This window comes from Hippocampus zosterae, chromosome 4 (assembly GCF_025434085.1).
Source record: "Hippocampus zosterae strain Florida chromosome 4, ASM2543408v3, whole genome shotgun sequence".
In the NCBI taxonomy this organism is placed as follows: Eukaryota; Metazoa; Chordata; class Actinopteri; order Syngnathiformes; family Syngnathidae; genus Hippocampus; species Hippocampus zosterae.
The window spans coordinates 29,291,187-29,319,179 of NC_067454.1; the positions used below are offsets into that span (position 1 = coordinate 29,291,187).

The 27,993-nt window shown below is 45.1% G+C and overlaps 2 protein-coding genes across 3 annotated transcripts in view; one reads left to right on the forward strand and one right to left on the reverse strand.

Annotated features, from left to right (window-relative positions):
• The window catches only part of LOC127599769 (uncharacterized), a 131,348-nt gene that overhangs the window by 48,813 nt on the left and 54,542 nt on the right, over window positions 1-27,993 (forward strand). The window lies entirely within an intron of this gene.
• On the reverse strand, window positions 13,286-27,704 carry LOC127599886 (uncharacterized). Its single transcript, XM_052064097.1, has 3 exons — window positions 27,649-27,704; window positions 19,898-20,444; window positions 13,286-13,665 (listed from the first exon to the last, which is right to left on the reverse strand). Exons 1-3 carry the CDS (start codon window positions 27,702-27,704, stop codon window positions 13,555-13,557), a joined length of 714 nt encoding a protein of 237 aa, XP_051920057.1. The 3' UTR covers window positions 13,286-13,554.

Genomic DNA, 27,993 nt, shown 5'->3' on the forward strand with positions numbered 1-27,993 from the left:
GCTGCTGTGTGTATCTCTAACTCCTCCCCCTTCTCTTCACTGCAGCGTGTGTGTCTGTGTGTGTGTGTGTGCGTGCGTGCGTGCGTGCGTGCGTGCGTGTGCGTGCGTGCGTGCGTGTGCGTGCGTGCGTGCGTGCGTGTGTGCGTGCGTGCGTGCCTGCGTGCGTGCGTGCGTGCGTGTGTGTGTGTGTGTGTGTGTGTGTGTGTGTGTGTGTGTGTGTGTGTGTGTGTGTGTGTAACCCTCTCCTCCCTCTTCTACCACGAATCTTGACCAATCACGTGCGGCTTTAACCGAAGGAGGGGGGACAGGGGTGGGGGGACAAGAGAAAAAAAATCGGCTTCTAATAGGAGCGGGCTCCCGTCATTCACTTCAAAGAGTCGGTTCGTTCGCGAACGACACATCACTGCAAGGCACGAGACCGAAGAGAAGGACGTGCCTGTACAGTAGTTGCTAGAGTTGTGTATTATTTTAAAAAGAATCAACACGACAGCTCTTTGTTTTCTATCAAATGAAACTGCCGTGTGAACGCAAGTGGGGCTGCAACGGGGTTAACACGCTCAGTGGCTTTGTACGTGAACCAGTGGCGTGCGGTGAGGTACATGGTTGGTGAGGCACTGACTCCTTTCGTGTCAGATTTATAAATATATAAACTAAAAACAGTACCTTATTCAATTGGCAACTGGTTACTTCATATCCAAAATTTGATCCCGTGGGTCCTCCACGGTTTAATATTCTATTGTATTTTTCTTAGACTAATAATAATAATAATAATACATCACATTTGTAAGCGCCTTTCACAACACTCAAGGACACTGTACAGCCAAGACCAATAGTAAAACACAGATAAAATAATAAATAAATAAAGAAAGATTTAAGGCGGGTAGGCAAGTCTGAATAGGTGGGTTTTGAGCTGGGTTTTGAATAAGAAAGAGAGTCAATATTACGAATGTTGGGAGGAAGTTAGTTCCAGAGTTTGGGGGCAGAGCGACTGAAGGCTCTGCACCCCATTGTACTGAGACGGGCAGAGGGTAGAAAAAGGTGGAGGGAGGATGAGGACCTGAGTGAGCGAGAGGGAATGGAGATTTGAAGAAGATCTGACAGATAGGGGGGTGCGAGGTTATGGATGGCTTTGAATGTATAGAGAAGTATTTTGAAGTTGATTCTAAGTTTGACAGGAAGCCAGTGGAGCTGTCCGAGGATGGGGGTGATATGATGGAAGGAGGGGGTTTTCGTGATGATCCGGGCTGCTGAATTCTGAACAAGTTGAAGTTTATGGAGGAATTTTTGATGGACACCGAAGAGGAGTGAGTTGCAGTAGTCAATACGGGAAGTGACGAGACTGTGAACAAGGATAGCGGTGGTGTGCAGAATGAGTGAGGGACGGAGGCGGTTTATATTGCGAAGGTGGAAATGAGCGGACCGGGTAATGTTATTGATGTGGGAGTGAAAGGATAGTGAACTGTCAAGGATGACACCCAGACTCTTCACCTGGGGGGAAGGAGATATAGTGGCATTATCAATTGTGAGGGAGAAACTGTCGGCTTTGTTTAGAGTGGATTTGGTACCGACGAGTAGGAGTTCAGTTTTATCAATCTAGTTATAAGATTGCAATGAAAACGGTTTGTGTCTTACCTTTATTTGTCGCTGAAGTCCATGTGCCTGTCCTTCGCCACAAAAACCTCCGTTACTTTGTTGTAAAAGTCCTCCTTATTTTCCTTTAGTTTTAAAAGTCTCTCCGCCTCAATGGAGATGATCGCCAGGGAGGAAAGTGATCCTGAATTGGTCCTATTCCGACTGTATGTTTTCAGTCTTTTCAACGAAGAGAACGACCTTGCCACAGATGCTGTTTGTCAGGTTGGTCCAAATTGACACTCAAGAATAACCAAAAGGAGGAGACAGGAGACTCGATTCTGGTACCAGGAGGGAACGAGGAGAAGCGTTCGGTTTCAGTTCTCCACACGTAACCCCAACGATCTCCCCCTTCACCTCCTCATTTATTGGGAAAAGCTACTACATAGGTGTGTCCAACCTAAAGGGTGGGGGCTGTTGAACACACACTGAACTTGTTTGATTATGTGTGTGTATGTGAGTGCAATTTACGTACATGTGTGCAAATAGACATAAACATCCCGTTGCAGCTGGTGTTGATGTCTCCATTCACGGTTCAGCCTTGCTCGCTGTTTAGTCTTAACAGTTATCTCTTCCCAGCCACGTCCTTGTAAAGGTGGTTGCGACCCTAACTTCTCACACAGTACAGCAAGCAAAAGTGAGCACATAATGAAGAACATATAATGATTATAGATGTGAGTAAATAATAAAGGATAAATCTTTATTGAAAGCATAAGCGTTCTTCATTGCAGGCAAAGCCAACTAATGATTGCAAGCATAAGCGTTCTTCTTTGCAAGCAAAATCAAACTATACTGACAGGCAGAAGCATTCTTCATTGCGAGCATAAAATGACGACACGAGAATCAACCGAATAATACGTGAATGTATGATTACTAAACAATAATAAATCCAACATTCCCCCCTGTTCATCCTACATTTGCACGTATCATCACACAGAACCTTCCCGACGGTCTTTATTCAGTGGAGTCAATGCCGCACACGCAAACATAGTTACACCCAGGGGCAGGGAGCAAAACGACAAAAAACATCTATGACCCCCTGATGCCGAAGCGAAATCACGTCACCATCCGAAGAGGCATAATCAACCTCAGAATCACTGCCATCAAACAACAACAGAGGATACATCTCATTCACTTTAGACGTCGTGGGCGCCACAGCTGTAGTAATAAGCCGGATAAGCAGCACACTGATACAGGGAATGCAACATCATCCACACAACGTCAAGACAGCTGCAAAAAGAGCAAAAGAGATTAGTACATAAAACACCAAATCCTTGTACTCTCCGAAGGCCTTATGCCACCATTCCGCCCAGAAGGACGTATTCACGCCGGAATGGGCCCTTATTTGGCGAGTCAGGGTGCGGAGGCCTCCAATGGCCTTGGCGAGGGCGCCATCAGGCGCGGTGTTGTTAGGTATGAACGTACAACACTGGTCACCAAACATCGCACATACTCCATTGGTCTCTGCCAAGAGCATATCAACCGCGATGCGGTTCTGAAACGCCATCAGGGAGGTGGCCGCCAATTGCTCTTTTATAGCCAAAACGGCTTCCTCAGTAAAATTTCCGAGCTTCTGGACATTGTAGTGGGGGTAGTTGATCCTGTCAACATTCTTATTAGGGGTAACCCAAATGAAAATGGATTCCCAACCGGCAGCAATCTGGTTAACCAACTTATACTCATCTGGCACGCCACGAGGAACCCCAATTGCGTCTATATAGGTGGGATCGCCATCCCTCCAGGAGGCGTCACGCCGGAACCGGAGAAGGTTACTTCCCGTCATCGACGATAACACAGCCCCCTGTATATCCTCCGCTGTTGATGGAAACACAGTTACTGGCAAAAGCAGTGATACCAATGCACAGACACCAGAAAATGAAAAACACTCGCCTGCGATAACCATAATTTGCCTTCAAAATCATTAGAAGTACACTACTTCATCACACCGTATCCGCAGTAACATAAAATAAAAATAAAATAACAAAAGAATGAAAAATAGCTCAACTTTCTGCAGAGAATAACTACATCACCGTCGGTTCGTTTTCCTTTTTCCTTTTACCACCAAAGAAAAGATCGTAAACGCATAAAATCACCTAAGAAATGTATTTAAAATCCATATCTGAACCATTACGACCAAATCAATGCACCATTTGAACTAGAAATAAATCAATAAACGGTTATAAATTCAATTTCAGCCGAGCAACATCACCAGAGGAGCACAGTACACAAATCACTTCAATCTCCAAAACAAACCCAAATAAAAAAGTTGTGCTCTTTTCTACCACTCATGGTGTGTTCACTTCTCCATTTTTATTTTCATAATGAGATCGACTAGATCGATTATAAATAAAATACTTTTGCCACCAAAACAAAAAAGTATACAACAATTTGTGCTGCAATGTGTTTCTTCATATCCCTTCCCTAGATCATCTAGATCACAGGTGTCAAAGTCGAAACCCCATGTACTTATGTGGCCCGTGAAAGCAATTGACGCGCATCAACTACCATAAACCCTGCTAAAATCTGTACCGAAATGCCCAAATTCTACATGAATAATGTCGAGATTTTGTGATAATTTTGTTACCTGTTAAAACACTCAACCAAACAATAATCGAACAAAATATGACTGGCTTCAGAATTGGCACAATTCATCCATATACAATTAATAAAATATAACCATTTAATCAAATTTCACCGTCGTACCGGCCCACCGAAGGAAGGTGTAACCCCAAAGCGGCCTCAAAGATGAGTTTGACACCCCTGGTCTAGATCTATTCGCAAAATGTAGTTTATTAAAAAAATACACCCCCATTCACATGTGCTAAAGGAGAGCACAAATACCATATAAAAAAGGAGAACAGTCGATCATGTGTTAGTGTGATCATATAACAGGAAATGACATGCCACCACTGATATTCTAGCATGTCGACAGAAACACACCCTAAATGAGTGCAAAGGTGTCTTGAAACTTCTTCCGCCGGTCGTTTGATGTTCCCAGTAACTAAAATACTGTGCCCATCGCGTCACCGGACTTCGCTCACCTTCCTCAGTGGATGTTTCTGTCGAGATGACCTTTTACAATGTCCATCAAACGGTGTGGTCATCAACACTTCAAAGAAACACAATGTTTGTTTTTCATGTTTCGAATCAGAGCCATGTCCGCTGGAACCTGCTGTGGAAAAGCACAATCGTCCTACAGCAATCTCAATTCATTTTTTTCTAAACATTCTCACATATTGTCAACCGAATCAGCTTAATTTCCTAGTTCACAATTTTGTAGAAATTATCAATAATATATATAGTCTCCCAAACAATATTTCGAACAAAGAAGAAAACACCATTCTCGTAATATTAACATATAAGTCAATTCAATTTCAATTCAATTTCTTTAATTGAATTTTAACCATATACTTTCAGACTTGCTACCAATCCTGCAGATTGTGGATGGCAGGAGCAATAGTGTCTCAAATAAAATGTGAAACATGCATTCCATTTTATCAATTTTCGACCCATTTTGGAAAAGCCTCAACCAAACCCCCTCATTAATTCAACGAAAACCATCTACATTATCTGAAATGGAGATGTAGTTCAAAATGTACCGTATTCCAACATTGGTTAAAACCATAGGTTGTATCATGTTTCCGAACCAGAGACACCATTCCCCCTGCCAATGCGTGAAATAATCCATGGCACAAAAAAGAAGTTTGGGTTCACTGCCCAATTTGTTGCCGCATATAAAACAGAAGTGAACTGAACCCAAAACGTTATCATGTTGCTGTTAGTCAGCAAGTCCCCCCTAAAAAAAATAAATCGCTGCCGTGTGAGCCGCGTAACTATCACAACATGATACAAAAACGAACAACATTCGTCACACTGAATTAACAATACTTCACGTTATACAACATACTCCACTTCACAAGGCACATTCACAACAACCGCGACCTCAACAAAGAAAGTAAAAATAAATTTTCCATGTCCTCGTCAAAAAGACCGTCAAGCATTAGAAAGAAAAGCCAAATCTCGAGTCGTTCGACAGTATGGACCCTGACGACTTGGACATCAAGATGGCCGTTGGCCACCATGCTGACCAGAAAATGTGCGGCCCACCCGCTGTGTCCAAAAAGAGGTCCAAAAGCAAACCGCAAAATAACTATACAAATCAGTTTTAAGCCAATAAACTGATGAGATGCCGTAATGTAACGGGGCACCAATTTTGAAAAGCGACGCATAAATATGCTCCCGTATATGCTCAAACAGTTTGTGCACAAACCGAAAGTCGCACAAACCTACCTAAATATAGCCCGCAAAACGCGCTTGTTTATATCTAGATTCCTCCCTTCGCCCGTTAAACCGAGATGTACCCAAAAAAAACAACCCATCACTATATGAAGCAATACATTCAGTCATTCAATGTCCGATCCGCTTTTATCCTCACGAGGTTCGCGGGGGTGAGTGGAGCTTATTCCATCCATCTCCGGGCAGTAGGAGGGGGACAACCCGAACCGGTCGCCAACCAATTACAGGGCACACAGACACAAGCACAAACACCCAAGCCCATGCTCACACCTAGGGACAATTTAGAGTTTCCAATCAGGCAGTCATGCAGGTCATCGCAATATTAATATGAAACAAATCAACACACACACAAAACGGGAGATAAGACGAGATGAGTTTGTTGTACTTCCTCCTACAACCTCTCAAATCACTATTACCTGTTCACATTCCAACAAACAAACAAACAAACAAACAAACAAACACCCATCAGGAAGCCACAACAAAGTAGCACGGTTAAGCACCGTGCATTTTTCCAGCGTTAAAGGGGATCGACATAACAACATAGACACAAAATAAATGCCAACCAGGCGACAAAAAAATGTCATGCTAGTGTGCAACAGCTCATCCCTTTTTCTTTTTTTTTTTCCTAGCACTCTTCCAGCATGCAGAGTTCACACCATACACTGCTGCCAAAAGGCTTATCTATGCCACAACTGTCTTTGGTAAACACCACCTAGGGTGCGTGATACTCAAAAATGCCACTGACCTTAAAACGTGCAGTCATACTAAGTTAACGAAGCCAATTGTAAATTATTCACACGTGACCCTGAAACACGCTGATTAAAGCTGGAAGATTTTGCTCTTGTGACAAACGAAATTAGAAATCCAGCCTGTGTATGCACAAATGAGATGTGTCGTAAAATCTGACGGGTTTTTTTATGACTCAAACCAACAAGAATTTGTATGTTCGACGATAGCTTCAACTCTAGACATTAAATTTCATAATGACGGAAGGCACAACACAATCCACGGATAGCAAAGTTGTAACAGAATTTTCCAAATTCATGAGACAAGACCATCATTCCTCCCACATCAGGAGCCGTGATGGCTCTTCTCAGGTTTCAAGAGAAATGTGCATCTTATGAACGTAATCTAAAAAAACATTGGAACTTAATCGGAACATCCTGGCAATTAGCAGCATAACAGAAGCATTTATAAAACAAATAAGATAACTGAAACCCACAGACATTAACATTCACAAATCATCCAGATCAAGGCCTTCACTGTATACTTACACATTCTAACTCCTCCCAGAAAGTGAACAACGTCCCACATACGTCCACTGTTTACGACTTACAAACAACCACCTAAGCATCTCGTGACCTTCCGGCCCTTTTCAACCTAAACACACGGTGACCTCCTCATTCGTAGCATCACTGTGTCAAACCTCACCTGCCCGTGCCTTTCTTTATTCTCAACATACTCAACTTCCATCATCACCTTACGTCTCACCATCAATATTTTCACTTGCCTGTCACCCACTATAAGTATCCAAAACTCTCTGTGTCACCACACCCATACTCAACCATTTTATTTCTTTACCTGATTTACACATACTTCATGTAGCGCCGGTTGAAATTATGAAGCTAAAGTGGTGTTAGGAATTATAATAAAAACAGTTTCAATTACAAGTACCGGTAATTATAATAGATGTCATACAAACCTTCTACACTGCAAAAGCCAGAAAACAAAACAAACAAGACTCCATGAGTCGCGCCAAGAGTCACGCATATCTACACACCCACACGCAAAGACTAATCCAACACCTATTCGCAGACACAACCCTACAGACAAACCAAAATATTCACCTTACTACCGCTCACAACCAAGTTAAGCACATCCAAACTTTTAATTTTGTCATCCGCGAGAAGACTTCACTCCATCCAAATATCGATACAGTATACACCATCAATTAACTGTCAAACAAGCCGCCATCCAAACTTGCTGCTCCTCAGCTCCATTTAGATGATATGATTTTCGCAGATCCTCCATTTCCTGGACAAATTGTACCACGTCAATTTTATGTGATGTAATGCCGTCTACGGCTTTTTTTTACATCTTCTTGTGTCCAAGTTCTATAAACAAGAATGACAGGCGACTCATCTTTTATGTCTGGATTTGCAACTTCAATCATGGGAAAAGCGTCTCGTACATCGCTCCCGGATGAGTCAACCTTAGTCGCAGCAGGGGAAAAAACACTACTCCAATTTTTTGAAAATTCCACTCCCAAATCTCCTTTTCCCCTGGTGGCCATCGGATGGCCCCCTCTGTAAGAGGGTGGAGAGGATGGTGGAAAAGGAGGAGATGTCGGAAGAGTCGGATATAACGGTGGTGTATTTTTCTATCCACGTATCTAAATGTTTTATCTTCTAAGGACATTGGCTCTCTACGAATCTCCAGTCCTTACATGTTAACTTCTTTTTGGGATCACCTCTCTCCACGGTCTTACTATTATGAACCCCCATTTGCGAATTAGGGGGTGGAACTTTGAGAATTTGAGAATTTTTTTGTTTAGAGTCAGCGATTTACCTAGGGTAACTAGGCTGACTATTCCCTTGAACAGGGTGGCAATTTCTCCGACTGAGGTAATTTCCAACCTTCTACCACCACGGTGGCGGGAAATTCTTGCCTCTGCTTCCTCAGACAGTTGCCACAACAAATGTCCTGTTCAGATGAGGTAGCGAACCTCCACTCACACAGTTACACAGTCATACATTTATGCGCATTTAATTTGGTTTTATCCTATTACCTTGACCAGAGGTAACGCACTATATAGACATTATTATTATAAATGTCCCCACTGTGGGACGAATAAAGGATATCTTATCTTATTTATACCCGGGGTTTAACACACATTATTTATACACGGAGTTTAAGCACGTGCAGGACACCGTCGCCCTCATCAGTTTAGAGACTTGCACGGTCTGTATGCCTGATAGGGACTAGTATGGCTCAGGGCTTTGCGGCTTAAAAAGACCTCGTCTTTTTGCCGGCGCGCAAACACTCAATCACCGTTGAAAGAGTTCCTTCTCAACAAACCCCTCTCAGGCTCACACAGGGTCTCGAACCAAGTGTTCGAACCAAACTACAACACCTGCCCTGAGAGTGTTTCAATTGAAAACAGGTTTAAAGACCCCGACCGCCGTCTTTACAAACCCGGCGCGCAAACACTCCTCGAGTGTCGATGCGGAGTTTAAGTACGTACAGGACACCGCCGCCCTACTTACCAAGAGTAGTCCTCTCTCCTCTGGGATTCGCTTCAACCCTCAGCCCCAGACGAGGAGCCGAAACCCAGTCCCAGAAAGGGTGTCTTTGCCGTGGCCACGGTCTTCCTGGCCGTCGACTCAGCGTCTGGAGGCGTCAGGTATGTTGCGATCCCGGACGAGCCCCCAAAAATGTCAGGTTGGTCCAAATTGACACTCAAGAATAACCAAAAGGAGGAGACAGGAGACTCGATTCTGGTACCAGGAGGGAACGAGGAGAAGCGTTCGGTTTCAGTTCTCCACACGTAACCCCAACGATCTCCCCCTTCACCTCCTCATTTATTGGGAAAAGCTACTACATAGGTGTGTCCAACCTAAAGGGTGGGGGCTGTTGAACACACACTGAACTTGTTTGACTATGTGTGTGTATGTGAGTGCAATTTACGTACATGTGTGCAAATAGACATAAACATCCCGTTGCAGCTGGTGTTGATGTCTCCATTCACGCTTCAGCCTTGCTCGCTGTTTAGTCTTAACAGTTATCTCTTCCCAGCCACGTCCTCGGAAAGGTGGTTGCGACCCTAACTTCTCACACAGTACAGCAAGCAAAAGTGAGCACATAATGAAGAACATATAATGATTATAGATGTGAGTAAATAATAAAGGATAAATCTTTATTGAAAGCATAAGCGTTCTTCATTGCAGGCAAAGCCAACTAATGATTGCAAGCATAAGCGTTCTTCTTTGCAAGCAAAATCAAACTATACTGACAGGCAGAAGCATTCTTCATTGCGAGCATAAAATGACGACACGAGAATCAACCGAATAATACGTGAATGTATGATTACTAAACAATAATAAATCCAACACTGTTGTAGCTGGTACAGTGTGCACCAGTTGGAGTAACTTTGTTGCCTCAGCTACAGTCTGTAGTAGATCATTCTGGGCCAAAAAGCTGAGAAGCTGTCCAGGAGATTTGCATTCATTCCTCACCGTTTGTGAGCTGTGCAGTCCGATGCGATCAGCCCTTAGTCTGACAAAGTCAAAAAATTGCATTTTTTGACAGGCTCTGCAGTTTGGCGTCATCAAAATGTTGTGACATCTCATTAAATTTTGTACAGTCGACCAAACCGAGGAAAGCTAGCTCACAAAATGATCAAACCTAGCTTTCATCTGAACACTGATGTTGTCCATAATCTTGTAGAACATTTGTTTTCTCTCATCTCTGACTGACTGATTTCTTCTGCTGTCGTTTCGGCCAAGTGTGCTGCATTTCTGCTCAAATCGCTCAAACAGTGTGTTAAAGTCCTGTCTCATGTGTTCAACAACTCCGATGGTGTCGTGGGTTCGCGCACAACAATATCCAATGTCGATGACTTTGTTTTGCAGCACTCTAAAAAGTGCATCCATTTCGCTGAAAATGCCCTCATATGCCATCATTAAAAAGCATGTCGATGCTTTTGGCAGCCATCGATCATATCCAGTGACCATCATTTGAGTGTCATTGTCCCAGCGATCGGGATCATATGTTTGTGCTACTAGTTTTTTAACACAGATGTTTTTCTCCAACACTTCCAAGACATACAGTACGCAGCCACAGCAGGGGCTCGTCTATCATCACTCAAGTCATCAAATCCTAAAAATGCTTACTTCACCACACAGTCCACTTCACTTTTGGCTACATAGCGCAAAATAACAGATCTGTGCTTTGTTTGTGATATCCGTAGTCTCGTCCACCTCTACAGCAACAAATGGGCCAGCATTGATCTCCCTTTTTAGATCATTTATTATCACATCACTTCAATTGTGATGTGATGCTTCACGATTGCTTCAATTTGTCTTGCTCCTGTTCTGGGCCTGGCCAGCAGGTGGCAGACTGAGCGGACTTGCTGGCTGCACAATGCTGCCAATCTGTCACTACGGAACTGTGTATTTAAGCACCCGCAATCTGTCTTCTGGTTGTCGGAGTATTGTTTATGCCTTGCTGTTTCCATGCTCATAGACTATTCTTGCTATAGATCTTGTGTTTCACTTTTGAACTCTCTGTACCAATGGTTTTGTAAGTATTGGATTTTATTTTGTGATTTGGCTTTCTCTTGCGTGTGTTTTGATACATTGTTTTTGTTTGTCTTCGCGATCCTTATTTTCCTCCCTTGCCTTTTGTGCAACCGCTTTTTGTTGTTCGTTTTTTTGTGCCCTCTGGTCCTTGTTTTGACCAGCGATTTGTGTTATCTCTTAGTCGTGGCGATTTTTGTATTAAAAACATATTTTTGCAACGGAGACCTTGTTGACGTCTACACTTTGGGGGTCCAAACTTAATTCGGCTTGTCCGAAATGTAACACAATTAGATCGTTCTGTATTCTATTGGACAAGCCAGAAAACACAGTGTCCAAATGTCTAGCTAACCTCTCATATTTCTCAGCAAAAGCATGTACCGGTAATAGTTCTACATAATTGCCACGATTAGAAGAGCTTGCCCTCTCGTCGTGACCATGAAATGCCAACTCCTGTTTCGCGAAAAAGCAGGTTGCATGAATGAGGTCTTTCTAAATCTCTCGGTTTTCCTTTACCTTGGCATTGTGGACGCTAACGTTGAGCCTCCGCTGTTCGTTCAATGCCAAATCGATCCTTGCGCTTTTCATGTCACAATATCCTGTGTTAGTCCAGACAATGTCACAAGTTGAGAACAAAAGGCAGGGAAAACAGTAAAGATGGGTTTTCGAAGGACAACCACATCACCATTCTTTTCGGCTGTACGACTCATTTGAATAGTTGTCCGGGCTGTCCCGTAGTTTGAAGCAAAACTTTTCGCTCCGGCGTTGGTCTCCCTATGTTAATCACATCCACTTTTGACTGAAAGTCCAGTTTTGAGAGGTTTTTTAAGCCTTGATATATAATCCTCTTCTTCCATTTTGGCAGTCCGACGTAGCAAATTAAAAAAAAGGATGGCACTTGACTCGCCTGGCGCCTCTGCGCAGAAGAACAGCGCAACGTACCTGTTTGCTCACGTACACCCTCTTAATTGCGGCAGAGAACTATCTGCCGCAACTTATGCCGTTTCACTGCGGTTTTATTTCCCATCAGCAAATCTGAATATGTTATAAAAAAAACCCCATTAAACTTTAATGGTTTAAAAACATTAGCCAGAATGTGGAAAAGCAGGTCAAATAAACGTATCTGCAAACATTATATTGGCGACGTGCAGATGTACGGCAAGCAGTAAGTGCCAGTTGCATGTATCAACCCTGTTTGTGGTGATTGCGCAATGCAATGCGCATTCAGAGGTGCGACTCTGCCTCACCTGCCTCCCCTGACCGCACGTCCCTGGTGTGAACGGTCCACAAAACTTGCTCCGGTGTAAGATACATCACAACAAAGTACATCGGTGCAGCACTGAAGCAAATGTGTGCCGTGTGAACACCCCTACTGTTTCACTGTTGGACTTAGATATTATTGATTTGGCCTGCTTTAGGAACTTGGTCTTCTCCTTGGCAGGTTCAACATCTTTCAGCTGCTCTTGCTATTTATAGATGGACTCTTGTGATTTCAGGTACGCAATCAGCTTGTCAAAGTGATTGTGCCTGTTAACACCATTCCTCTCAGCAACAGCATAGGTGAGCCAGTCTTTCTTTCGACTCTCTGGGAACTTTCACTGAATGCACTTAGTCACTATTGGTTTCTGCATGACATCTGGATTATAAGATAAGATAAGATAAGAAGATAAGATAAGATATGCTTTATTTGTCCCACACTGGGGAAATTTACAGCCTCCAGCAGCAAGAATGTAGGTAGAAAGAAGAAAAAAAAACAAACACCGTTCAATTAAGTGCAATATAAACACAAAATGGATAAATCGCAGTGCTATTTACAATTGTCTTTCATATTTAATTAATTAATTAAATTACTTGGCTTAGGGGGTTCAGTCCTATGCAGAACAGCGGTGGGGAGAGTGCATCACCTTGGTAAATGCCACATTTGATGGACACTTGGGTAAGTGGCTTGCCATTGGCTTCAAGTGTGGTTTTCCACATCCTCATCGAGTTCGCAACGAAGACTCTTAGGGTCCTGTTCACCTGATACAACTCCAAGCATTCAGTGATCATGTATGTGGCATTAAGATATCCTTTATTTGTCCCACACTGGGGAAATTTAAAGTGTCCAGCAGCAAGAATGTGGGTATAAAGAAGAAAAAACAAACAAACACCATTCAATTAAGTGCAATATAAATACAAAATGGATAAATCGCAGTGCTATTTACAATTGTTTTTCACATCACACACATCACATCATTTAACTATTATTATTATTATTGTTATTTTTATTCAGCAGCCTGACAGCAGTCGGTAGGAAAGAGCGTCGGTATCTCTCCTTCTTGCAGTGCGGGTGTTACAGTCTCTGGCTGAAGGAGCTACCAAGTGCTGTCAGGGCGGGCTGGAGGGGGTGGGAGGGACTGGCCATCATAGCTTTTAGCTTAGTTAGCATCCTTCTGTTGCCCACCTCCTCCAGAGTGTCAAGGGAGCAACCCAGGACAGAACTGGCCTTCCTAACCAGTCGCTCCAGTCTCTTTCTGTCCCGGGCTGAGATGCTGCCTGACCAGCAGACAATGCCATAATGGATGGCCGAGGCCACCACCGAGTTATAGAACGTCTTAAGGAGTGACCCCTGAACCCCAAAAGACCTCAGTTTCCTGAGTAGGAAGAGTCGGCTCTGTCCTTTCCTAATCAGGGTGTCCGTGTTTGTAGACCAGTCCAGTTTGTCGTTCAGAAGAACACCAATGTACTTGTAGGAGGTCACCCTCTCTATGTCCATACCCTGGATGTTCATAAGTGCTGGTGAGGACTGTTTCCTGCAGAAATCCACAACCAACTCCTTAGTTTTCCTAGGGTGGATCTGGAGGAGATTCTGCTGGCACCAGTCCACAAAGTTCTTTGTCAGTCCCCTGTACTCCCGATCGTCCCCCTCTGTAATGTTATCCAATTCACTTTAATCATTAAGCGTCATTTCCACAGTTTGGATGAGCTCTCTTACTTTCCTTCGCGGAGTTGCTTGAAACTTTTGAATTATCGAGAGAGCGATGGTCGTTTGGTTGACAAACTTGGTCTCCAGGACTCTAAAGATCTCATCTGGCGAGCGGTATGTTAACAGGTATAGATGTCCAGCCACTTTCTCAGCGAGGCTGTCAAGAAGTTTAAATTTCTTCACTTCTTTGGATCCAGTTGATTCTCTCATCCTTACCTTCATCTGTAGTAGCCTCGTCGGTTGCCAGCAAACTTCGGTACAGCTGTGGCTTTGAACTTAATCGCTGCAACCGCCTGATGAGGGGGCCTTTCTTCAGTGTTTGTTTTTACCCCTGCTCCTCTGGTGAAGGTGGCCTTTTGAGCCACCAACTGGGGAAGTTACATGTCAAGGTCTCTTAGGTGGCCCTTGAAGCTTCTTTGCTCAGGAGAGGGAGCCCAGTTATTTCAGTTTTGGTGTGCTTTTTTGCTTTGAGCACCAACCTGTCCAAGTGAGTCAGCATGAACTCATTGGCCCCCAGAGGTACATCTCGCCGGGTGGAGGAGGCCTCAACACTCCTGCACTCAACTTCTGCACCTTGTCGAGCTACAGGCAGCTCTGTGTCTCCATATTTATGCCATAGTGCTCCTTGAATTAGGAGTGTAACTTCCTTCGTCTTGTGCTTTCACTCCCTCTCCGTCTTTTCTCGGTCAGCCTCCAGTGGGTAGCTCAGCTCCTCTGCTGTAGCCACTTTGGCCTCTGCCAAGTAAGCGACCTCCTCATCATCATTTGCCTACATGACTTTGGAGCTCTTCAGTGTAAGGTCCCAGGCACTACATTGGTGAGTAAATGAATTTTATTTTACATTTCTTCTTGTCATTTAGTAGTATTAGTATTAGTATTAGTATTAAATTAATGATAATGAACTAAATGACAGAGATATAAAAATGTATCAAATAAATCCACTCACCTGCAATTTATAATGGTGCATTGTAGTCACCTTCGTGCACGAAAGTTCGTTCAATCTCAGCTGCTCAACATTTTCAGTTATTTGCTGTTGTATCGCCGATTTTCAAAATGCAAATGATCTGTTGACTTTATTTTCAAAGAATAGTTTGTTTTGTTATTGTTTGGTTGGTGTCTTATATGAAACTGCGACGAAACAGAAGATGTTCAGCACGTCCCTAAACACGTCGTTGATCAGGCTTTGGAATACGGCGGGAGCATTAGTCAGCCCGAATGGCATGACTAAATATTCGAAATGACCTAATGGGGTCTTAAAAGCAGTCTTCCATTTGTCTCCTTCCCGAATGCGGACCAAATGGTAAGCACTGCGTAAATCTAACTTTGAAAAAATAGTGGCTGATTGGAAAGGAGCGAAGGCGGAGTCTAACAACGGCAGCGAATACTTATTTTTGATAGTGATGTCATTTAGCCCACGATAATCCACACACGGTCGCAGCGACTTGTCCTTCTTCCCCACAAAGAAGAATCCCGCACCTAACGGTGATCGCGACGGACTAATTAGAACTGCAGTGAGCGAGCTATTTATGTACTCCGTTAATGCCTCTCGGTCTGGTTGAGACACCTGATATAGCCGTGAATTCGGCAACGTATGGATGGTGCGAGCATGCGCGATCCTTACTAAATACCTGTCGTAAGTCATGATAGCAATTTGGCACTCCGTCAAGGCAGATTGTTTCAGGGGAGTCCTCACCGGCACGTTCGCGCTCCCCTACGGCTGATTGCAAACAATGCTCGTAACAGTACTGGCTTCAACTCTCTATTGCCGGGCGCTCCCAAGAAATAACGGGGTTGTGAGTTTTGAGCTAGGGCAAATCCAGAATAACCGGAGCGGCTCGAGACCGCATTAAATAAAACTGTTGATGTTCGACATGGTTTCCGGATACTTGCAGTTTTAGTGGTTCTGTTCTTTGTGTTACAACCGCCAGGAGGCGCCCATCGAGATCATGAACCCGCTTCTTCTCGGCCAACTCCTCGATAAAACAACCTAAGTCAGAGGCGGGTCGGTATCAATAAAACAATTATCAGCCCCCGAGTCTATCAGGGCCCTAACCCGTCGCGACTGGGACCCCCCATAGATCTCCCCTTCGAGTTCCAGTCTCTTGGGGTGCCCCGGCCGGGAATCGACTCGCCGAGGCTCGGGAGGCTCTGCGCGGGGTCGTGACTCACAGTACTCGGTGAACGAGGATGGCTGAGGTTCCGGACGGTTGGGAGCAGCATGAGGTCCTTGTAGGCCGCTGTCAGACCGAGCCCGATCGTTGAACCGGCGCCTTCTCCCCTCCGATCCAGAGCTTTCGGCACCCAGCTGCATCGGCTCCTCCTCGGTGGCAACATTCCGGGATCGGGGGTGATCCCCGGGCCCTGCTGCTCGAAGCGTCCCACGGTATTCCCCGCGGTACATGGCATGCTGGAACGGGAACCGATCACGTCCACGCTTCCGGTTTCGCTCTCTCAGGCGGTTGTCCAACAGTAGGGAGAGCTCGATTAACTCTTCCAGGTCGGAACTGTGGTTGCGGGTCGCCAGTTCATCCTTGAGCTGGGTGTTTAATCCGCGACGAAACAGTACACACAGCGCCCGGTCATCGTAGCCACTCTGGGCGGCCAAAATCCGAAACTCGATCGAATAGTCCGCTACCGATCGCCTCCCCTGGTGGAGTTCAAGTAGCTGGCCCTCAGCCTCTCTGCCCCGTACGGGATGGTGGAACACCCCGCGAAACGCCGTTACGAAGTCGTGGAAAGATGACCGGAGGCTCGGCCTTGCGTCGCTCGTCTCCATAGCCCATTACGCCGCCTGACCTGTCAATAGGCTCATTACATATGCAACCTTCGCGGCGTCATTAGCATAGACGGAAGGTTGCTGGTCGAAGATGAGCGAGCACCGGTGGAGAAAGTGCCCACACTGCCCGTGCTCACCCCTGTAACGTGGGGTGGGGGGGGGGGGGTGGAAGCGACGGTTCTCTACTCATTGAGAGGGAAGAGACAGGTGCCTCAGTGGTGGTATGGTGAACCACGGAGGGAGGTGCTCTCCGTTCCTCCAACCGTACAAGACTGGGTTTGACATCATCGAACCTATGAGCCAGCATGGAAACCGCGCCGCGGAGTTGCATAATGGCTTGGCCCTGCTGACTAATCTGTTGCTCTTGACGGGACAGAGCAGACAAAATCTTTTCTATGTCTGCGGGATCCATGGTGGCCGGAGTATTCTGTCACGTTGCACCCGAAGCGACAGAATGATCGCTTCGTGCACAACAATATATGGATGTGGATCCCCGAAATAGCAGACACAAAAAAAATTGTCAGAAAAAATTAGATTTAATATAAACACAAAATACTGGTCTAGACGAAACAACAGAAGACGCTGGTCAAAATAAGGACCAGGAATAAATAAGGAGGCAACAGAAAACGCTTGCGGAAAAAATAGCAAGGAGAATATTTAGGCAACGATAGAATCTCACACGAGATGATAAGAATGCACGCAATAACAGTCACTAGACTTTAAGGCAATGATTTACTCGAGAAGGACTCGGCGAGAGTAATGGCACGGCGTGGAATACTCTAGCAGTGAGTCGACTGCCATAGCGCCCAAATAAAGCCTGTGAAATCATCCACAAATGGGTGGCAGGTGTGCAGGCGGCAAGCAGGAAGCCTGCCCCCTGCTGACAAATATGGAACGTGACAGCCTCTTTCACCTTTGCCTATTTCCCATGCATGCTAGTCCAATGTTTTGGTATGCAATTTCCTTGTCCCGCTGCTAGTAGCTGCCGTGCAAAGACACTGAACAATGTTCAGAGCAAACAAACTGTTCTGCCAATTAAGCTATGCTGTGGAGGCATGTGGGCTCACTGTGCCAGTGGTGAGACTAGTGTCACCAGCACACGCATTGTCATGTTCCGTAATTGGCAGCAGGTGGCAGGCGTTCATTTCTGCCGCCTGCACACCTGCTGCCTATTTGTCGGTGATTGCACCTGCTATATCTAGGCTGCTCTGGCGGTCGACTCATTGCCGGGGTATTCCATGCCGTGCCACTGCTTTGCCCATGTTCGTAAATATTATTCGATCCAATTTCTGTTGGTTACAGTTTCTTCTTCCCATGGGGATTATTCTAAGCGCATACGTGAACTAGTAAGTGTTTATTAAACACTGGGTCCATGAGCATGGGTCCACGAGGCCTCATGAGGCGTGTCGACACAATGACACACTGTGTTGATACTGTACCGATACTGTGTCGCTGACCACTGCCACCTGCTGGACCTTCAAAATCCCTGCAGCCAACCCACTTGACAGACTGAACAAACTGATTTGATGATGACCTGTACACAATGCACTACCTCACTCTACCCAATGACTGGTACTGAATGAGTTAAAAGCTCAGTGTAGCCACAAGCTCCATTGTTTATGCTGTTTATAGTGTCTATACTGTTCAGATTACATGTCTTTTTTATATAGTGTAGCTGCTATCCTTTCTTAGCTGCGTGTGTTTAATGCACAGCATGTTTACATGCATGTATGCACTGAGGATTGAGAGGAAGAAATTATCTATGCTGCATGTCATACATAAAGCATATTTGACAATAAAGATGACATTGACCCTTGACAATATAATTCCCATCCATGCATTCATATTGTATCATTCAATGTGTTTCAATAATGTGAAATTCATGTGAATGAGGATGCTTGTGGGCTTTGTCTTCACAATTTTTGATTTAGAAAAATAAGATGCTCCAGTGTTTTAAATTTCAGTCTGTTGCATTTAATGCATGCTATTTCCTCTGTTGTGGAGAAGACACACACACAATGGAATAAGACATGTCAAAAATCCGAGAGGCACTTGGTGAGACAAGGAGATTTTAATGAATACCTTATTCTCCAAAAGGAGATCAAAATGGCTCTACGCGGCGGACTATTTGTATTTGTCCGGAAGCTGCTCCATAATATGCACGTACTGTAGCAACGTCACTCGAGTGAAGCACGTCTCGGCACTCAGCAGTTGATAGTCTGCTGCTCTCAGCTGTGCGCGCGAGCACTTACTTGCGGCGCCGACCCAACCCACGCCACATATTAAGCTTTGAACTACGACAACAGCTAAGCTAGCCTAGCCGATGTAATGATGGTCAGCAGACAAGGTTTACGTTTTATGTGACTTTTAATAGCAACGTGGCAGAGTCATCAAACATGCGGTGTGCTCACTCGCAGTCACTTTCTGGAACTCCCCCTTAGAGGCGGGACCTCTCAATCAACTGGAGTATGACGTACAGTACAAACGTTCATAAAACACTTCTCATATAATAAGAGCCTATTATATAAGATAAGATAAGATAAGATATCCTTTATTTGTCCCACAATGGGGAAATTTACAGCCTCCAGCAGCAAGAATGTATGTAGAAAGAAGAAGAGAAAAAAACCAACAACTAACATCTTTCAAATAAATAAATAAATTCAATTAAATATGAACACAAATGGATAAATCGCAGTACTATTTACAATTTACCTTCACATCATTTAATTATTATTATTATTATGATTGTTATTTTTTATTCATCAGCCTGACAGCAGTCGGTAGGAACGAGCGTCGGTATCTCTCCTTCTTGCAGCGTGGGTGTAACAGTCTCTGGCTGAAGGAGCTAAAAAGTGCTGTCAGGGCGGGCTGGAGGGGGTGGGAGGGACTGGCCATCATAGCTTTTAGCTTAGTTAGCATCCGTCTGTTGCCCACCTCCTCCAGAGTGTCAAGGGAGCAACCCAGGACAGAACTGGCCTTCCTGACCAGTCGCTCCAGTCTCTTTCTGTCCCGGGCCGAGATGCTGCCTGACCAGCAGACAATGCCATAATAGATGGCCGAGGCCACCACCGAGTTATAGAACGTCTTAAGGAGTGACCCCTGAACCCCAAAAGACCTCAGTTTCCTGAGTAGGAAGAGTCGGCTCTGTCCTTTCCTAATCAGGGTGTCCGTGTTTGTAGACCAGTCCAGTTTGTCGTTCAGAAGAACACCAAGGTACTTGTAGGAGGTCACCCTCTCTATGTCCATACCCTGGATGTTCATCGGTGTTGGTGAGGACTTTTTCTTGCAGAAATCCACAACCAACTCCTTAGTTTTCCTCGGGTTGATCTGGAGGAGATTCTGCTGGCACCAGTCCACAAAGTCCTTTGTCAGTCCCCTGTACTCCCGATCATCCCCTTCTGTAATGAGGCCAACAATCGCAGAGTCATCGGAGAACTTCTGAAGGTGGCAGTTTGGAGTGTCATGTCTGAAGTCCGAGGTGCTGACATGACAGCCGGCATGACGCTAGAAGTCAGACGGACACATTTTTTCTGATAATCAGTGTGTTTTCCGTGTTGCACAAACATATATTTTTATTCGAGCGAGGGTGGGGTCTAGCTTGTTTCGGCAATCGGCATCGTGTTGCCAGACGCACTTCCTTTGGATACACTGTGCGGGCTTTTGCTGCCTCAACGCCCCCTGCACTGAGTCGACGCCCCCTGGACTAAGTGCCACAGCTTGGACTGTGCCAAGCAGCTGATGCAGTCTAAACTATTCGGTCACTATACCACCAATGTCAGAGTTTGGTTCGCATTGCCGGCAGTAAGTCGGAATCGTTTTCAGTGAGGGTAGGACTCCGCCAAGGCTGCCCGTTGTCGCCGATTCTGTTCATAACCTTGATGGACAGAATTTCTAGGCGCAGCCGAAACGTTGACAGGGTCAGTTCTGGTGCCCTAAGTATTGCCTCTCTGCGTTTTGTAGATGATTTGGTACTGTTGGCTCCTTCAAGCAGGGCTCTCCAACTCTCACTGGAGCGTTTCACAGCCGAGTGTCAAGCGGTTGGGATGAAAATCAGCACCTCCAAATCTGAAACAATGGTCCTCAGTCGGAAAAGGGTGGAGTGCCCCCTCTGGGTCGGGGAGGAGACCTTGCCCCAAGTGGAGGAGTTTAAGTATATTGGAGTCTTGTTCACGAGTGAGGGCAGGAGGGAGTGAGAGATTGACAGGCGGATCGGTGCTGCCGTGATGCGGACGTTATATCGGTCTGTCATGGTAAAGAAGGACCTGAGCCAAAGGGCGAAGCTCTTAATTTACTGATCGATCTACGTTCCAACCCTCATCTATGGTCACGAGCATAGGTCGTGACCGAAAGAACAAGATCCCGGATACAAGCGGCCAAAATGAGTTTTCTCCGCAGGGTGTGCGGGCACTGCCTTAGAGATAAGATGAGAAGCTCGGTCATCCGGGAGGGGCTCAGAGTCGAGCCGCTTCTCTTCCTCATCGAGAGGAGCCAGATGAGGTGGCTCGGGCATCTGATTCGGATGCCTCCCTGGTGAGGTGCTCCGGGCATGTACCACCGGGAGGAATCCCTGAGGATGACCTAGGACATGCTGGGGAGACTGTCACGCAGCTGGCCTGGGAACGCCTCGGGATCCCCTGGGGAGAGCTGGAAGAAGTAGCAAGGGAGAGCGAAGCCTGGGCTTCATTGCTAAAGCTGCTGCCCCCCGCAACCCGGCGGTTGAAGGGCAACTTAGCCAAAAATGCCTTGGAAAGGTGCACCCAAAGTAAATTTGTAGCTGTTCTTGAACCATTTTGAGTACCAGCATAGTTTTAAGATATCCTTTATTCGTCCCACACTGGGGAAATTTACAGCCTCCAGCAGCAAGAATGTATGTAGAAAGAAGAAAGAAGAAAGAGAAAAAAAACAACAAACATCTTTCAATTAAATGCAATATGAACACAAAATGGATAAATCACAGTACTATTTACAATTTTCCTTCAAATCGTTTAATTATTATTATTATTATGATTGTTATTTTTTATTCATCAGCCTGACAGCAGTCGGTAGGAACGAGCGTCGGTATCTCTCCTTCTTGCAGCGCGGGTGTAACAGTCTCTGGCTGAAGGAGCTACCAAGTGCTGTCAGGGCGGGCTGGAGGGGGTGGGAGGGACTGGCCATCATAGCTTTTAGCTTAGTTAGCATCCTTCTGTTGCCCACCTCCTCCAGAGTGTCAAGGGAGCAACCCAGGACAGAACTGGCCTTCCTGACCAGTCGCTCCAGTCTCTTTCTGTCCCGGGCTGAGATGCTGCCTGACCAGCAGACAATGCCGTAATGGATGGCCGAGGCCACCACCGAGTTATAGAACGTCTTAAGGAGTGACCCCTGAACCCCAAAAGACCTCAGTTTCCTGAGTAGGAAGAGTCGGCTCTGTCCTTTCCTAATCAGGGTGTCCGTGTTTGTAGACCAGTCCAGTTTGTCGTTCAGAAGAACACCAAGGTACTTGTAGGAGGTCACCCTCTCTATGTCCATACCCTGGATGTTCATCGGTGTTGGTGAGGACTTTTTCTTGCAGAAATCCACAACCAACTCCTTAGTTTTCCTAGGGTGGATCTGGAGGAGATTCTGCTGGCACCAGTCCACAAAGTCCTTTGTCAGTCCCCTGTACTCCCGATCGTCCCCTTCTGTAATGAGGCCCACAATCGCAGAGTCATCGGAGAACTTCTAAAGGTGGCAGTTTGGAGTGACGTGTCTGAAGTCCGAGGTGTAGAGGATGAACAAGAATGGAGCCAGAACAGTCCCCTGCGGCGCTCCAGTGCTGCAGAGAAGCCGGTCCGACTCACAGCTCTGCAATCTCACGTAATGCGGACGATTTGTGAGGTAGTCTATGATCCATGCTGTGAGATGGTGGTCCACTCCGGCGTTCTGCAGTTTGCCTCCCAGCAAATTGGGCTGGATGGTGTTGAAGGCACTGGAGAAATCAAAGAACATGATTCTCACAGTGCTCCCAGCCTTCTCCAAGTGTGACAGCACTGAGTGGAGGAGGTAGATAATGGGGTCTTCCACGCCGATGCCAGGCAGCGGGTCCAGTGACGGGCTCACCAGCGGTCGAAGGTCTCTCCAGCGTCTTCATCAGGTGAGACGTCAGCGCCACCGGTCTGTAGCTGTTCAGCTCCTTAGGGTGGGGGGTCTTGGGCACTGGGACCAGGCACAAAGTTTTCCACATCTGTGGATCTCTGCCCAGCTTCAGGCTCAGGTTGAAGATGTGCTGGACAATGTTACACAGCTGGTCAGAGCAGGTCCTGAGGAGCCGGGAACTGATCTTGTCCGGACCTGCTGCCTTCCTCACATTCATCTTCCTCAGTTGGTTCCTTACCTGCTCTGTTGTGACGGGCAGGCAGGAACCAGGTGACATACTGGGTTGATGAGAGCTGGTCGAAAGAGGTATCTTTTTGAAATATTGAAAATGTTATCATGATGAATGTTTCACCCATACAGTAACAATCTGTGTAAGTGTTCCTGTCACTGAACTATGGATGTTCGAAAACAGAAAAAAAGGTGAATCTTTCATTCATTCATTCATTTTCCGAACCGCTTTATCCTCACTAGGGTCGCGGGGGGTGCTGGAGCCTATCCCAGCTGTCTTCGGGCAGTAAGCGGGGGACACCCTGAACTAGTTGCCAGCCAATCTTAGGGCACACAGAGACGAACAACCATCCGCACTCACACTCACTCCGAGGAACAATTTTGAGTGTTCAAACAGCCTGCCATGCACGTCTTTGGAATGTGGGAGGAAACCGAAGTACCCGGAGAAAACCCACGCAACCCAACCGGGGAGAACATGCAAACTCCACACAGGGAGGCCGGAGCCGGGATCGAACCCACGACCTCTGCATTGCGAGGTCGTCGCGCTAACCAATGCATCACCGGGCCGCAAGGCGAATCTTGTGTTCGTCTAATTTCTTTTCACAAAAGCTGCCTTGAAATGGATTTAGAATGTTGATTAGGACTTGAAAACACTGCAGGATCAAAGCTTGAGGTCTCCCCAAGTTCCGGTTCAAATTCAACAATTGTAATATGTATGGTACCATTCAAATATCCAGAAACTCAGCTTTTAAAAGATGTATTAACATGTTCACACATGTTCTCAGCTGATGACGTGTGTCTATGTGTGTGGGGGGGGGGGGGGGGGGGGGTGCGCGTATGCGTGTGTATGTGTGTGTGTGTGTGTGTGTGTGTGATCACGCACACACACTCACAGTCACCAGCGATACACAGATCACAGTCATGGCTTTGAAGTGTGACATATGTACAGTGTATTTATTATTTTTGAAGGTTCGTAAAACTGTCATTCTCTCTCATTCTATCTCATTTGTTCATGTCACCCCCTTTTTCTATCACGGTTTTCATTTTTCACTTTGTCAATTGAATTTTTTTTCCACAAATACATTGTTCACAACGACAGTTTTCTCCTTGAATGTCTTTTCCATAAATTAATATTTCGTCTCAACTAGCTTTGTTTGGCCGGCAGAATGCACCATACGCAGACACTGTAGGTGGAGTCTAATGTCAGGAAGTGAGTGTCAAGTGTCACTATTCTGAGACAGTGGAGATTAGAGAAGCATAGCACGAACTTGACTTCCTCAATGGCACGTTCCTCACGAACAGATCAGAACTTGCCATAGTGCGGCCTAAAGTTGGTAAGGGCAACATTTGAAAGCTGCTCCACAGTGACATTTTTCACACCCAACAACGAAATGATTACTTTTACAGTTGAGGGACACAAGCGGGGAAAACGGCGTTTGCCTTTCTTGAATGGAATCACAACATCTGCTGGCGGATAGTGCCGATGCAACCCGCAGAGATTACGGATGCTGGTCGGGGAGAGAGCTCAGAGACCCTACAAGGCGGGCATTCCCGGTCAAATGCCGTTCGAGCACTGTCGGCGGACAAGCAGGTGATACCCGATCGATGTTTAATATCAAATTAGTCATGAGTTTGAAAAGACTAAGTTATAAGGCCTCGATCCGGAAACGTTTATGTGATTTACCATTTTGCATAATTTGAACACATTCACGTACGTCAAATTCAAGCGCTACGACACCCGTTTTCGACCACCGCTGCAACATATAGAACATATTTGATTAAATGGCGTGCCACATTGACAACGCGTACAATGGTCGTCGTGTTGTTTCATGTTTGATCTTCGCTCCCCGTCTGTTTTAGGGACGATCGACAAATTACATGTTCTTGGGTGACATGTGGAACAAATGATCATAAATCAACTAAGATTTTTATTTCTATTCTAAATTTAGTAGTCGCTGGAAATGGTAGACCACTACTTTGTACAGCTGAAAATGTGCTGATATCTATCACTAGGGAGAAATAGGAGTGACAACAATCTTTAATAAATATGACAATATATTTTCCGCATTCTGGTTGTTGTAGTACATGGCAACTGTAGCACACACATTTCTACAGTTCAAAGTGTCAATCTGTCATGTCTGTCATTTTGGAAGGAGGCCTTTAATAGACAAACAGTTATAAATTAACAAAAATATACACCAAACTCGATAAAAACACAATTACTCATTCTAGTTGTTGTAATTAATAACAATCATAGCCCACGAATGAATACAAATTAAAACAATATCATATGTGTCACTTTGGAGAACTCAGAGCTATTTATGTCACCAAAGTCACCTCAAAACTCACTTGTATTCTTTGGCATTCGACTCAGCATGACTTAGATTTGTTCTTGATTTTAGTGTTTGGTGCTTTCTACCGCCTTTATTACCAATTTGTCTTACTGTTTATTGTGCATTTTAAATTGCTCCATGTACAGCACTTTGTATGTCAAGTCAACAGTATTTATCATCGCTGCATACAATATGTACATATAGTACATATACGTATTGTATGCAGCGATGGCTGTTTGAAAGTGCTCTATAAATACTGTTGACTTGACTTGTTGACCAAAGTTGCCAAAAATCATTGACACGTTTTCTCATTCTGATTCGACAATAAAGTTGTACTTGACTTGATATTTGTCGTAGTACAGCACATCGCTGTCATTTTAGAGGAGTAGGAGCCAATTTATTATATTATTGTATCTATCTGTCTATCGATCTATCGATCTATCTATCTGTCTATTTATATATAATATATCTATATTATATATATATAGATTGATGTATATCTATCTATATATATCAAGTGAACTTCATGTCTGTCATTTTGGAGAAGTGGGTGATAGTTTGGTCACGAAAATAGTCATAAATTGACAAAAACATTCAACAAAATAAATGAAAACACCTTCTCTCATTCTAATTGCTCTAGTTGATGGCAATGGTAACCCACTAATTACTCAATCTCAAATTGTTGTTCCTGTCATTTTGGAGAAGAAGGAGCCATTTAGGAAGGATAAACAGTCATAAATTGACAAAAATCTGAAGCAAAAATCAATATACACCTCTCATTCTAAATGCTGTCGTAGATGGCATTGGTAGGCCATTAAACACTACAGCTCACATTAACATCATATGTGTCATTATGGAGAAGTAGGTGACATTTATGTCACCAAAATAGTCATAAGTTGACAAAAATATTCATCAAAAATCAATGAAAACACCTTTTCTCACTCCAATTTCCGAGTGCTGTTTCAAATAGTGATGGTAGCCTACTAATTATCACACTGTGGAGAAGCAGGAGATATTTAAGTCAGAAAAATATTCACCAAAAATCAATTAAAACACATTTTCTCACATTGTTTGCTCTCGAAGTTGACAATGCTAGCCCTGTGGTGAGTGACCTACAAGGGATAGAAATCCACCAACGACCTGTATACAGTATTTAAGGGAGTGGCAGGATGACATTTCTTTGATTGAAGGGACAATAGAGATCAACGGGTTGAAGAGCAGAAGCTTTTTGCTTACTATGTGAAGAGTTAAGTTTTGTGTGGCAAGTCAAAGAGACACGACTTGCCTTCGTCTCCTCGTCTTGTCATTGAGAGCATCTCCATAATAGGTTACCCTGACGTGAGCAAAAATGATGCAACCCGAAATGGTCAACTTGCCCAAATATTTGACCACACAACCCATGGCTGTGATGTCAGCACAGTGAGGGCTAGTTCTTACTCAGAGGAACACCACAGGATCACATGAAATACTTGCATGTGGTGGCGGCAGTGTTTCATGCCTCGATGACAGCCAAAGCAAAGCTGTTACTGGAGGCTCCACCAGCTATCGGCAAGTACAATGCCCTCAAGTCAGGACTGGTGTCCAACTTCAGTCCTTGAGGGCTGCTATCCTGCATGTTTTCCATCTCACCCTGCTGCAACACTCCTGATTCAAATGATCCGTGTCATTATCAGGCTCCTGCAGAGCTTGCTGATGAGCTGATCATTTGACCTGTCCTAACTGGAGAAGGCAGACCGACTTCTGTCCCTCAATGACCTCAGGTACGGCAAACCATCCGAATTTATGGAAAGGATGCTGACTGTACTGGACCCAGCTGGTCTCATTCTACTGCTGGGTGCGGACTATTTCTGTGCATCTAATCGACCCCTGGATGTTACAAACTGCCACTTCATGGATGCCGTCTCTTTTTGCCATGTACCCATGCACGCTTGGAGGGGCATGCACATTCGGCCTCTCAAACACATACCTACCAGTGATCTGTATCAAAGCCTGCTTGCTGAGTTCCCTGACCTTACCAAGCCGGCAATCTCCACAGCTGTGGCTAAGCACAGTGTGGAGCACCACATCGCCGCTGCAGTCCCTTCAGCCTATGCTCGTGCACGGCAGCTCGACTCAGCCAAGCTTGAGATCGCCAAAGAGGAGTTCGCCATGGAACGGCTTGGCATCGTCTGGAATCTGTGCACAGCGAAACTAAAATACATCACATTGTTTTTGTTTTGATTGCTCCATGAAAGAAAATAAATTAAAACTTTTTTTTTAAAGGGTGCAGTTTTGTCCTGTCTGTAGATTTCATAGTACAGTTCTGTGAACTGTATCAGTCTCCCCAGGTTGATTGTTTGCCGAAATGATGCATTG

Coding starts and splice junctions, on each gene's coding strand:
- LOC127599886 (XM_052064097.1), bottom strand. CDS start 27,704: ATGTGGTGCTCCACACTGTGCTTAGCCACAGCTGTGGAGATTGCCGGC. Junction 20,445..27,648: donor GAGATTGCCGGCTTGGTAAG/GTCAGGGAACTC, acceptor CTGTCATGTCAG/CACCTCGGACTTCAGACATG. Junction 13,666..19,897: donor CCCTTGACACTCTGGAGGAG/GTGGGCAACAGA, acceptor ACTCTGGAGGAG/GTGGGCAACAGAAGGATGCT.